General features: G+C 29.5%; 1 protein-coding gene across 1 annotated transcript; it reads right to left on the bottom strand.

The window, feature by feature from the left end:
- Positions 1 to 10,312: 10,312 nt before the first annotated feature.
- On the bottom strand, positions 10,313 to 11,690 carry LOC107019713. The gene is made up of 5 exons (XM_027917035.1): positions 11,626 to 11,690; positions 11,382 to 11,459; positions 11,002 to 11,191; positions 10,843 to 10,923; positions 10,313 to 10,747 (listed from the first exon to the last, which is right to left on the bottom strand). The coding sequence occupies exons 1-5, from the start codon at positions 11,688 to 11,690 to the stop codon at positions 10,313 to 10,315; spliced, it is 849 nt and encodes a 282-aa protein (XP_027772836.1).
- Positions 11,691 to 13,978: the final 2,288 nt, after the last annotated feature.

The raw sequence follows: 13,978 nt of genomic DNA, 5'->3' as shown, positions 1-13,978 counted from the left end.
AGGGGGTGGGGGTGGGGGTGGGGGGATGAAAATACATAATTATTGAAATTTCCTTGTTTGAAGATGAGTTTAAAAGAATCTATTTTGGCTTATTGAAATTTTAGGTGGCAACTTGGAAAAAAATATTGAAATTAAATGTTTGAGTATCCAACTTGAGAAATTTAAATTTTATATTTTATGTGGCGTCTTACGTATATTATGTCATATAGAATGTGTATCTATATGCGTAAATTTATACAAATTTAAATGTTTACTTATACACACAAAATTGATAGACAATATTTTTTGAGATCAAGCTAAATGACAAATATGTATCATTATTATGTATATAAGAGCTGATTTTAATAACAACTTTCACATATAACAAACATAAAAAATCACATTTGTATGTTATAGCTATAGTATGTATAATTGAGTTTGGAGCCTAAAGGGTATAAAATGTTAACAATATTTCAAAACGGTATATAAAATTTAATATTAACCAAAACGGCAAAATAACTGGAATAACAGTGATTTCCTCCGTCGGAAAAAGCAAAATCGCTGCAGTAGCAGCGATTTTGTAAAATGTGATTTTTTTTTAAAAAAATAATAATTAAAAGATCGCTGCCTAGGCAGCGATATTGTTGCAATTTTTTTTTAATTGCAAAAAAATGAATAGTTACCAAGGCAGCAATTTTAAAACAATATATTTTTTTTAATATAAAACGCTCCTGCTGGAGCGATTTGTGCAAAATGTTACTTTTCAAAAAAGGGAATACTTTATACATTTAATTCATTAACCTTTTTTTTCAACATAGAATTTAGTCTTTTCTAGTCCAACAATATTACCTACCTGACAAAAGAGGATCCCATTGAAAAGGGCAAGTGAATTGATGAATTTATTAAGGGTGAAAAGTGAAAACATGGAAAATTACCAAGCAAAATAAAAAAAAGTGAAAACATGGGAAATTACCAAGCAAAAAAAAAAAAGATTTAAGAAAAATCGAATAATATAATAGAGTAGAACGATATGTTATGTATGTAAGACTTCATTTTGCCTTAATTAGAATCGAAATAATTGTGTTTATAACTATATCTAAACTAAAGTATGTAAGACTTCATGAATCAAAACATGTTATAATTTATTTTGATAAAAGACGATATAGTAAAACTCGAGCTCTGAATCTCAAGCACGTGAAAATTCTTCTGATATTCGGAAAAAAAAACTACTAGTTCGAACAAATTAAATTTCCATGTAACTTCCGTTGTTTGTCTGATTCATCCTCTATGGCTTTTTGGTAAATAATCCTATTGACAATATTCTATACCAAATAGGAAATTTTGTCAAATCGCTCCAGGTGGAGCGTTTTAGTAAATTTAAATTTTTTTTGTCAAATCGCTCCAGGTGGAGCGTTTTAGTAGATTTTTTTTTTTGAAATCTCTCCAGCTGGAGCGTTTTTATTAAAAAAAAAGTTAAAATTTTTTTTTAACAAAATCTCTGCCTAGGCAGCGATCTTTTTAATTTTTTTTAATTGAAAAGTAACATTTTGCTAATTGCTCCAGCAGGAGCGTTTTATTTTTTTTAAAAAATATCATTTAAAAATCATTGCCTTGGCAGCGATTTCATTTTTTAAAAAAAAAATTGCAACAAAATCGCTGCCTAGGCAGTGATCTTTTAAAAAAAAAATTGAAAAAAAAAATCGCATTTTGCAAAATCGCTGCAGTAGCAGCGATTTTACTCTTTTCGGCGGAGGAAATCGTTTTTATTCCAGCGATTATGCTGTTTTTGGTTAATATAACTTTTTACATATCGTTTTGAAATTTTTGTTAACATTTTATACCCTTTAGACTCCGAACTCGTCATAATTGCGCTCCATAACAAACTTTATGTTTGCTATGACTATTAATAGGTATATTTTGTTATACATGTACAAAAAAAACAATTGTATAATCTGTTTCGGTATAAATATACAAAAAAATGAATTGTATAATCTGTGTTTGTATAAAGCGAGAAAGACAAAAGAAAACTGGGAATGAAAGATCTGTATTTGTATAATCATAAGTGTATAGGACGAAAATATATGTATTTGTATTTGTATATATAATTTTCTCTCGCTTTATACAAACGCAAACATAATTTATACATTTGTGTTTGTAAAAAGTGAGAGAGGCGAGCGAGATCAGGGAGAGGGGAGAGAAGGAATGAAAAGATATGTATATATTTAATTTTCTCTCGCTTTTACAAATACGAACACATTTTACACATTTGTATTTATATAAAGTGAGAGAGGCGAGGAGAGTCTGTCAAGCGAAATGACAACACTTTGCTACGAGTTACAATTAAATCAAACTATGATTACAACTTTAATTTAAATTAATAGTTTACTATTTTATACAATTTTGCCTACTTTAATGGTGTTTTTTTTCATTAAAATTGATTGACTACTCCTCACTGTTAACTTTTCATGCATATTTTTATTGTTATATGGGAAAAGGGTCATATTTGCCCTTGTACTCTTAGAAAAGGGTTATATTTACCCTTTGTTCTACTTTTTTGTTATATTTGTCTCTACCATCCAACTTTGGATTTATATTTACCCTTTGAGTTGTTAAGTTCCACATCACCCCTTTTTTTATCCTATATATCTTCTACATGGATATAATACTTCTAATTTAATTATTATACCTCATCTCCAAAAGAATTGAAAGGAATAAAGTGAAAAGATATTTTCCAATTATTTCCAAAAATTTGACAATTCGAGATATTTAAACACAATCTGCAGCTTCTCAATAACTAAGCGGCGACTTCACCATCTTTTTTGTACCATATAAACGACATCACTAAACAATTGATCTCCAAACCTACCTACTGCTGTTTACTCTTTATTCATCAAAAACTTGAGAAATTGGGAAAGAGATGCAAATTTTTGGAAAGCTTTTGGCGTGAGTCGTGGGGAAAGATAAATCTATCATATTTATGATATGAAAAATATTGCCTACACCGCCAATGCCCATGACTTCCAATTATTCCTCCCTTTCCATACAATTTTTTCCAGTTATTTTTTTTATTTTTATTTATTTTTTTTTTGTAGAAAGAATTGTTATGAGATTTAGAGATTGTCATTCACCACTCTTACAAATTTAATTGGAGTGATGATAAATTTTCTTATAGTTATTTTATTCCTGAGATCTTATACATATATTTTTTTTAAAGAGAATTTTTGTGGGAAATGGATAGGAATGAGGGATTTGGGAAGCTTTTGGCATGGCTGGGATGAATTTTGCCATCCAAGTATTTAAACACATTAGGAAATATTTTTTTTACTTGGTTACTTTCAATTCTTTGGGGTGAGGTGTAAATAAAATTAGAGAAAATTATATTCAAATAGGAGCCATGTGGGATTAATAAAAGGGAGTGATGTGGACCAATCCAAAGGGTAAATATAAACCCAAAGTTGGATGGTAGTGACAAATATAATCAAAAAGTATAACAAAGGGTAAATATAACCCTTTTCTAAAAGTGCAGGGGCAAATTAAGACCCTTTTCCGTTGTTATATATCATTTTCTTTGTTAAAATAAATGTTTTAAGTACGGGACGGAGCAAGACATAAGTAATTTATAGAATAGTAATAGGGCTGGTAATGACAAAAATTAATAAATAATGGGGAAATTTTTACAAATAGTTATTATAGGAAATTTAATTAGGTTTCTTAGTTACTATTTATCTAATTACGCCACATAGTTATAGTTTCAATAGTTATGAAATATAGATTTTTTTGTTTGTATACTTTGTTTTATTTTAAAAAATATTATTATTGTTTAAAAATGGTGTGAAGATGACTAGATTTCAAAAAATCAATTAATCTTATTATTTAAGAAAAATCGACTTTCCAAATTACAGAGTCGCCACTTGATTTTTGGTAAAATCAAGAAAAAATTTAAAATTTTCAAAAGATTCAAAACAGATAAAATCAATTGAAAAAGGTTCGAAGTTCAATGTACATCCCGAGAAGGTGTTAGGCCCTCGAGATGCCCGCTAACTTGCGGTTGACCGGCGATTTGACTAAAATGACCTTAAAAATATATTTTTAATTTTTAACTTAGTAAAGAATCGTTTTGATATACTTATTCCATTTTTATTCCTTATTATTTCTAAAAGAAAACATTTAAAGGAAAATTAATTTAAGGAAAACTAAATGGTGATAAAAGTAAATAAACAAAATAAGTAAATAAAATAATAAAGTTTAAAATAGTGAAAAATGGCTGCCCTTTAGGAGATTATTAAAATTCTACCAAAATATTAATTAATTCAAACAAATAAATAAAGAGAGAATAATATTTGAACTTGGGCTTGATTGCCCAAATTCATTCATTTGGGCTTTGGCCCACCTGTCCTAAACTAATCACTTAAACTTGGGCCCTTTTAACAAAAAAAAATCCTGCAAAACAAACATTGGCCTTTGGGCCTGTTAAAAATTTTGTAAAAATTTAAGGAATCCCATAGTGTAATTCAATATAGGAAAATTTTTTAAAATGTCATTATTTTAGTATTTAATAGGGTATAGTGTCAACACTTTCAATATTTAGTGATAATGTCAAAATGTTACATTATTATGTATTTTAATTATATTTTAATTATTTTGTTTAATTAAAAAGAATACCTAATTTATATAACAAACTAGAGCTATTTAGGGGAGAGAAAAATTATAAAAAGTAACAGATGTTTAAAACTCTCTACATCAGTTACAATTTTTTTCAAATCTTGATGATATATCTAGCCATTATTCATGATGTTCATCCGGAAAAAAAAATTATTGCGATTTTATTGTTTTGTCAAATAAACTGGGTAAACGATTTTTGGAAAATAAACAAAAACGAAAAGTCGAAATTCAGGTATGTTTTAGTTAATTAATCGTTATATGTTTTGTATTTGATTGTGATTTGTTGCGTTTTTTTTATATAATAGTATTCTGATTTGATGTCGTTTTTTCAACTTTAGTATACGAAATCGTATATCCAACAGAATACTTATTTGATGCATCAATTGTTTAGACAAATAATAATGTTCAAATCTTTTATTTGAATTACGGTTGTAACTTTATTGTTTTGTATTCTTTATACAAGTTAATGATAATGTCATTATTATGGTATTTAGTATTGACTTTTTTTTTTACTATAAAGCATATATGGGGAGCATTGCTTTTATAATAAAGCATTCTGGACATAAGACTGAAGATAATTGCTATGTTGATTACACAACTGAGGCAATTATGATTAAAGAGTATGCATCGTATAAAGATTTAGTTGATGAAGTTGCTAATCAGATTGGCGTAGATTTGAGATATAACAGATTGAAACTTAAGTATAAAATAAAAGGTGTAATTGCACCTTTGGAGATACACAACGATATGGGAATGAGGGTATATGTCTCATTGAAGAAAGAAGTTCGAGAATTCGCAAAGTATCCCATTTGTGTAACTATATTTGTGAATGATCGTGACATAAATTGTAGAAATCATTATGAAGAAGATATTGGCATGTGTATGATAAACGGAAGAAGTACAACTGATAATCAAGCAATAGTTATTAGTGCACCATTAATCAGTGATGAGTTAAGTAATTCTATTATCTGCAATATGAATCATAAAGAAGTCATTGAGGATCAAGTTTATAAGAATAAACGTACTTTGAAAGCTGTGATGATGAAATATGCCATTGATAATGGATTTCAGTGGAAGACAAAAAGATCAAGTTTAGTAAGGTATTTTGTATTTAAATATATTTTAGCTTTTGTTGTTATATTAATTATTCCATATAATATCATGTCTTAATTTATTTTGTTTAGTTTGTTTTGTAATTCGAGTAGTTATACACTTGTTTGTGTATCTGAAAATTGTGGATGGATAATGAAGGCTTCCAACATCAATAAATCGGGAATGTTTAGAATTAGAAAGTTTGTAGATGAGCATTCATGTTCATTAAAAGATAAGGTGTATAGTCAGAGACAAGCAACAAGCAGTCTTGTTGGAGGTATAATAAAGCCCAAGCTAGTTGATCATAAAAGAAAGTTGACACCGAAAGACATACACGTTGATGTTAGACTCGAACTTGGTGTAGACATATCTTACTCTGTGGCATGGAATGCTAGGGAAAAGGCAATAAATACATTAAGGGGGACATCATCTGATTCATATAGTAAATTACCCAGTTATTTATACATATTGGACACCACTTATCCTGGATCGCATATAAGATTGAAGAAGACGGAAGAAAATGAATTTCTATATGTCTTTATAGCTTTGTTTCCTTTCATAAAAGGTTTTGAAAGTTGTAAGCCAATAGTTGTAGTAGACGGCAACCATCTCAGGGGGACTTATAATGGCACATTTGTGTCTGCAAGCACATTGGATGGAGCAGGTAACTATTAGATTTTTATATTTTTTTAAAGAATTACGCACAGTATTATATTCATTAAACATGTATTTGTTGTATTTGACGACATGTATACTAATGTTTGCATTGTATATGTTCAGGAAATATATTGCCCCTAGCATACAGTGTTATTGATTCGGAAAATGATGCATCTTGGACTTGGTTTTTTGAACAGTTTAGAGAAGCTCATGATTTAAAGGATAAAATGTGTGTTGTATCCGACAGAAACGAGAGTATTATAAAAGCAGTTTCGAGGATATACAATATACCACATTATGCTTGCACGTTTCATCTTTGAAAGAACGTGAAGACACTTTACAAAAGGTCACATGACAGTCTTTCAGAACTGTTTTATGCAATGGCAAAGGCATACAAACTTTCTGAATTTAATGAACTGATGAAAAAAGAAGAACATGTTGATATTAGGGTGAAGAATTATTTGGAATTGGCTGGTTATGACAAATGGGCAAGAGTGTATGCACCAGTTGATCGAGGCACTGTGATGACATCAAACATAGCTGAATGCATAAATGCATGCCTTGTGGAAGCAAGAGAATTACCTATATATGATTTTATTGAGAAAATTAGACAAATGTTTGGTCGATGGAATTTCAAAAATCATACATCTGCTTCTAATACATTCACGACACTTTGTGGTAAAGCACAAGAAATGCTCGCTGAAAATGAAGAACTTTCACTGCGTATGACGGTATGTTTATGCTTCCTTAAAATTGTTGTATTTTGTATTTAATTAGTAAAAATTAAAGATAATATAACTGGTATGATTTAACTTCCTTTTAACTTTGTGTAATAGGTAGTTGCGACAAGTAATTATGTACACAGTGTTCGTTATGAAGGGGAACATTTATTGTTTGTCTTGAAAAGAAAACTTGCACATGTAGGAGATTTCAAGTGGATGAAATACCATGTTCGCACGCTTGGGCTGTTTTGAAGAAGAAATTTCTTGATCCTGAACCGTATTGTTCTGACCTTTACAAGCCAAATACATTACTTGTTACATATGCTAATCCAATAAATTCATTACCTGATCGAAAAGATTGGAATCTGCCTGCGTATGTAGAGAATGAAATAGTTAAGCCTCCAAAGTTAAAAAAACTACCTGGTAGGCCTCCAAAAAAGCTTCGTGATAAGACGTACAGTGAGCTATATGGAAAGAAGAACAAGAATTCTTGTAGTACTTGTGGTCAAAAGGGACATAATAGGCGATCATGCAGGAATGGACCACGAACTGAATAGTTAGATATGTTTGAATTTGTTTTGAAAAATAAATTTACATGTGTTCGTACAAATCGTTTATTCTTGTAATTGATGTTTTCATAATTTTCAATGAATAATATTTTATCAAAATATGTTCGTTTGCGCGTATTTAATACTAATAAAAGTCGTTTGTTAGCTCACTCCATATTAGTGCCTATCACACTGTATATTAATAAGCTGAGTTCGTCAATATGTATATGTATATGCAATAAGACTAAAAAATATGACTTGAGAAACTGTGTTTTAATGTTCATAAACTAATATATTTGACACTATATAATACAACTAATGTGACCACATTTAAAAATAAATTATATTTTAATACAAAACAATACAACTACAAGTAATGTGACTTAATGAATAATGTAATACAACAATTTTATAACTATGAATACAACATACAAAATATAATAACCAGTTCTTCAATATGTATATGTATATGCAATAAGACTAAAAAATATGACTTGAGAAACTGTGATTTAATGTTCATAAACAAATATATTTGAGACTGTATAATACAACTAATGTGAGCACATTTGAAAATAAATTATATTTTAATATAAACAATACAATTACAAGTAAGTGACTTAATTAATGATGTAATACAACAACGATGAATACAACATACAAAAATGCAACACATAGAATCAACTAACATAATATATATACGTAAATTTAAAATGAAAAGTATGCAGAATAAACTGCTAAACAAAAGATAATCAAAATGATAAGTATGCAGAATTATCTGCTACATAAAAGTTAATCAAAATGATAAGTATGCAAATTATAAAGCAACATAAAAGTTTAAGAAACATAAATTAACTAGTTTTAAAACACAAAGAAGTATCTTCAACAAATGCACAACTACTGTATTTCAATTGGAGCAGACACAACACGAACAGATTGAGGCATTGCATGCCTAGGGGGTGCCTCAGATTCACTAATGGCTCAGTTGTCTTGCTTTTGCTTAGCATAATTCCAAAGAAGTGTTGCATATCTTGCCCTTAAAAACATTACATCAAATGTACCACCTGGATTTCCTTGACCATAAGACAGCCACTCGGCAAAAGCAAGCATATAGATACCACAATCCCTGAATAACACATGAGAATACAAAATTAAAATTTAAATTAAAATAAAACTAAAATTGACTAACATAATTAATACAACTTCCAAGCTGCCATCGGTCTGTTGAGGTATGTTGTCTATGAAAACTATCTCAAATAACTCATTCTCTTCTTGACTAACAGATCTATCTAAGCCTCTGTTCTTGTAATAATCATACATAGTCAACTTAAGCGGGGAGTTGAGCCAACTTGGTAACCTCTTTCCTGATTGCTGCATCATGACCTGCCGCTCTGTAAGAATCATAAACGTATACACGTCTATCATTAAGAGAGAGTACCGCCAAGACCCAATGAAATTTTTCCTTTACATTTACAGGGATAAATACGTGATCCACCAAATGCCACGGAACGCCGGCATGAACTTTATACCATCTAATGTAATCACCTATAAAATGCTCTTCATCAGCGCAGCAGACATCACCATCTAAATCTTCATACTTCTTCCAAATTGATGAAATTTTGGACGTAAACACACAATCCACAGTTGTGTATTTATACCTGCTGTCCACATCATACTTTGCTTTCTTTCTCAAATAATAAAATATAACATTGATATACTGAACAATAAAAAATAAATAATCATTAGATAACAATAAAACAACAAAGAATAACTAAATAACTACAGTTATTACTTACCGAATCATTCAACAATTGTCCTTTTGAGTACAAATTGTAGAACCAATTTTTATTGTCTACAATATCAACACCAAAGTCAAATGGGACAGGAATGCGTGCTTTACCCTTCTTGTATCGATCCTGATCATGACGTCTAAAGAAATACACAAAAATAAAAGGTATACAATATGTACACAGTAGTTATACGACGTCTAAAGAAATACACAAAAAATAAAAGGTACACAAATAATAAAAGGTATACATAGAAACATAGAAATTATATAGGTATCTAATGTATTTGTGAAAATATGCACCAGAATTTAGAGTAACATACATAACAACAAATAAAGATTTGTATTGTTATTACAATACATAATTTTAAAAGGATTAACGAAAAATATATGAGTTGTTTCAATCAATTTATAAAACAACATACATTAGCATTCAATAATTTGATTAATTGAAAATACACTAACATGTTTAGAATACATTAAAAAAATGAATTAGATTAAAAACTGATTATGCAAAACAGCCTCAAAAAATAATAATCATGAATACAAAAAAAAAATATCATATACTAAAAAAATTTAGAATACATAATACAGCATACAATTATTTTTATATTATTATGCATATTACATACTTACTTGTTCTCATGTTTTGCAAAAAGACCTTCGCAAATCCATGACCGGTGTGCATCCCACATAATGATATCACGATTGCCAGAAATAAGATCAAAGATGAACGGGTGTTTCAGTTCAAAAATAATTGGTTGCACCGATGAAGTACCTGATGTAAATGTTAAATTAAAAAATAACATACCATATACAAAAATTAGAATAAACATATATAAATCAGATTTAAAATACATTAAAATTTGTTATGTCTTTATAGCTGCAGATGAGCCGAACGATGTCATATATGGGGATGTATTGAAAGGTCCTAGACGTCTAATCCTATGCGCAGGTAACGGTGTGTGAACAGGACTTTTTTTGTTCTGACTATCCTTGCTAGCCTGTTTTTGAATATTTGAGTTATCATTGCTTGTGGTTTGAATGTGCATGGTAATGCTCTGTTCTGCATTAATGGTATTGTCAGTAGCACAAATACTTTTTATGTCACTGAGACTTGGCATTAGAGAATCATCCAACTCAAACTGTGATTGTGGTGACCCTTCCAAGGGAACAATAGATTGAATAGGGGTAGGAAATATGAACTGATCCTCTTCATCATTGTCATCTTGATCTGTAAAGTCATGTTGACTTTCAAAAACAAGTGGCCGTATTTTTTTGGGTTTGTCAAATACAAATGATGGCTGAGGTATCTGTAGTTAATAAAAAAAATTTATTCAAAATCAAATTATACTAATAAGAACAAAAGTAATTAGTTTAGATAAGTAGAAAAACATACACTTGGGATTATTGATTTAGACGAACTAAAACCAGCATCTACATTGTTCAGATTACGCACAGGGGAATTGTCACAATCAACCTTTAAAAATATAAAAATGTTAATTATAAACAATATTCCCAACTGCATTATATAAATATGCAGAGTTAACCAACATACTTGTTTATCAGCACCCCCAACAATATCGGGTATGTCTCCCAGATTTGAATTTTCAAAAATTGAATGATCCTTTAAAAAAAGGAGATTGAATAAAAAAACATCGTTAAACCATCTAAAAATACAAAGTTTATAATGAACATACTTGAAAAACTTCCTCGCTGCCATCATTTGAGCTTTCATCACACTCCGACTTCTTATCATCAAAAAGACCATTCAATCCATGTAGCTACAAAAGTAGTAAACATATATATGAAAAAATATTTATATTGAAATACAATATTAACGACATGTAAAATACAAATTAATATTAAACATAAACGTAGTAAGAAAAACAAAATACAAAAATACTAATCTTTATTTTAAAAATAAGATGTCTCTACCTGATTTTGATTTTCTGATGCAACTGGACTTGTAAAATGTTGTCGTCCTTGAGCAGGATTGTGATTGTTTGTGTTGTCCTGAAAATATATTTGATATAAAAACAATCAACATACATTTAATCACTATGGATAAAGAAATAATGTACTTACAAATATAGGAAAAAAATTAATATTAGACATATATATTACAGTATACAGAATACAAACAGAATAAACTATTATTTTCAAACTGAGTTGTGTGTACCTGATTTTGATTTTCTGATAAAATTGGACTTGTAAAAGGTTGTGATCCTTGACCAGCATTGTCATTGTTTTTTTTGTCCTGTAAATATTAAATTACAACGTAGAATTCAAAAAAATAAAAAGAATAAAAAAATTTAAACATAAAAATTTAGCATATTGTATAACCTTCAAAGTAGACATAATGATACTAAAATTATCATTTATCAACTTCCGTATGTCTTTAAACTCTTCTCTAACCTGAAACAGTTACATTATGATTAAATTTTACAGATTGCAATAATTTGAATAAATATATTGAAAAAACATAAGTATAAACAATATATACCTCCTTTCGTAACTCAGAGAGTTCATTCCTCATTAATTGTTCATGAGACACACTTACAGATGGTATTTGGGAATCCTTTGTTGGCACACAAGTGCGAGTGATTTTCTTCTTAGAACACAATTTTTTTTCTTCTGCACAACTTTTCTAATTGCAGCTTTTTTCACATTCCGGTTCGCTACTGGATCGATCTGTTCATTCCGTTCCATTTGATCTGTGATATTTGATTCCTTTTTCCGTACCCTTTTAGCAGGTAATACTGATTGCCCCTTTTTTCTTTTACTTGTAACCTTCATTGAAGGTGGAGGTGGGTTGACAAAATCATCATCTGAATTCTGTCCAGAAAGTACTTGTTCATCAATATCACGATGTGGCTCTGTTTGAACACCTTCAGTTGATTTTTCAAGACCTTCAGGAGGCAATTGTAGAACAGCAATTTCCATCAGAGAAGGGACAACATTCTTCCATTTAATCTGAAAACGATAGTAAACAGAATAATTAACATAATAAAATATATACATCGAATTAATACAATTGCAAAGGTACAAATTCATGAATTACATACAATACCTCTTTATTACCATCATTGAATGTGTCTTTCATCAAGGTTTTGAATCGGGGTTTTGCTCCTACTGTTTGCCAGTTTAGAATACGGAGGATACGATCACTGATTTTCCGTGCAAAATTCGTCTGACGCTTACCCATGCACTCGTATATCCATATTTGAAGGACAACAGGCATACCACATATTCTACAATATGGACCATCAGTAGTCAAAACCTTGTTGATACTCTGTAGCAACCAATCAAATGCTTTTCTGCCCCAAGGATAATGCATATACCGACCACTTTCAACCAAATCAAAATGAATTCTAGGAATTCGCAATGATCTCTTCTCGCCAGAATACACAAACATATGAATGAAATATAATATTGCAAACTTAATCGCATCATCATCATTGTCAACCCAAACTTTACCATTGAACCTATCGAACAAATCAGATCTACGTATGATCTCATTACCACCAAAGTACTGAACAATAAGTCGGTTAGGTTCTTCTGTGTTAAACTTGAAATCCTCTACAACACCAACACAGTTTAATCCAGTAATAAGCGCAAACGTCCTAATTGTGAACTTTAAAATAACTCCATTTACTTTGATTAAAAGAGCCTGATTACTACTAGCTTCTACTTCTAGTGACATACAACACCTGTGAATTTGACCTTGCCCAACACATTTTCTGATTTTCATATACTGACCAAAAATCGTACTCTCACAAAAATAATTATACTGCTCCGGTGTAAGCTTGTCAGTCAACTTGGATTTAATGTCATGATTTACTATACAGTGAATGTGGGGTGCATTTTTTGGTAGCTTTTTGCAAGCATAAGAAGTCCCCTGGCATATTGAATTCCAAAAAATGAAATAATACTAAAATAACAGAACAAAAAAACATGATAATAAATAAAAAATCAACACAGTTACAACAACATACAAAAAAAACACATATGGTTACAAATATGTGGTACATTGACATAACTAACACAAAAAAAAACAGAATACAAAATGAATTTATGGGTATATACAGATGGAATACAGAATACAATATACAATTCCCATTCTATGTATACCAAAAATACAATAAAATTATGAACTACAAAAATACATACTTAACTAAAACATCGACAGAACTCATATAATAGTAAATACACAATCAAAATTATAAAATTTGTTACATTGACAAAAAAAAATACAATAAACATATTAAATACAGAAATACATGCCAACTATAATAGTGAATACAAAAAAATTAGAACTATGAAAAAAAATAACTATAACAAGATGAAAATTCCGAATACACTTACAAATGTATACGATAATAGTAAATAGACAATCAAACTTGTAAGTTGTATTACATTGACAACTAATACAAAAAAGATGAACAGAATACAAAATACAATACATAAATGACAATCAAAAAATTTTCCAATACAAAAATACATAGAGACTACAACAGACTAAACATTCCAAA

Source organism: Solanum pennellii, chromosome 5 (assembly GCF_001406875.1).
Source record: "Solanum pennellii chromosome 5, SPENNV200".
Lineage (NCBI taxonomy): Eukaryota > Viridiplantae > Streptophyta > Magnoliopsida > Solanales > Solanaceae > Solanum > Solanum pennellii.
Note: the sequence above shows the minus strand (reverse complement) of the source record. Positions and strands in the feature narration are given on the sequence as shown.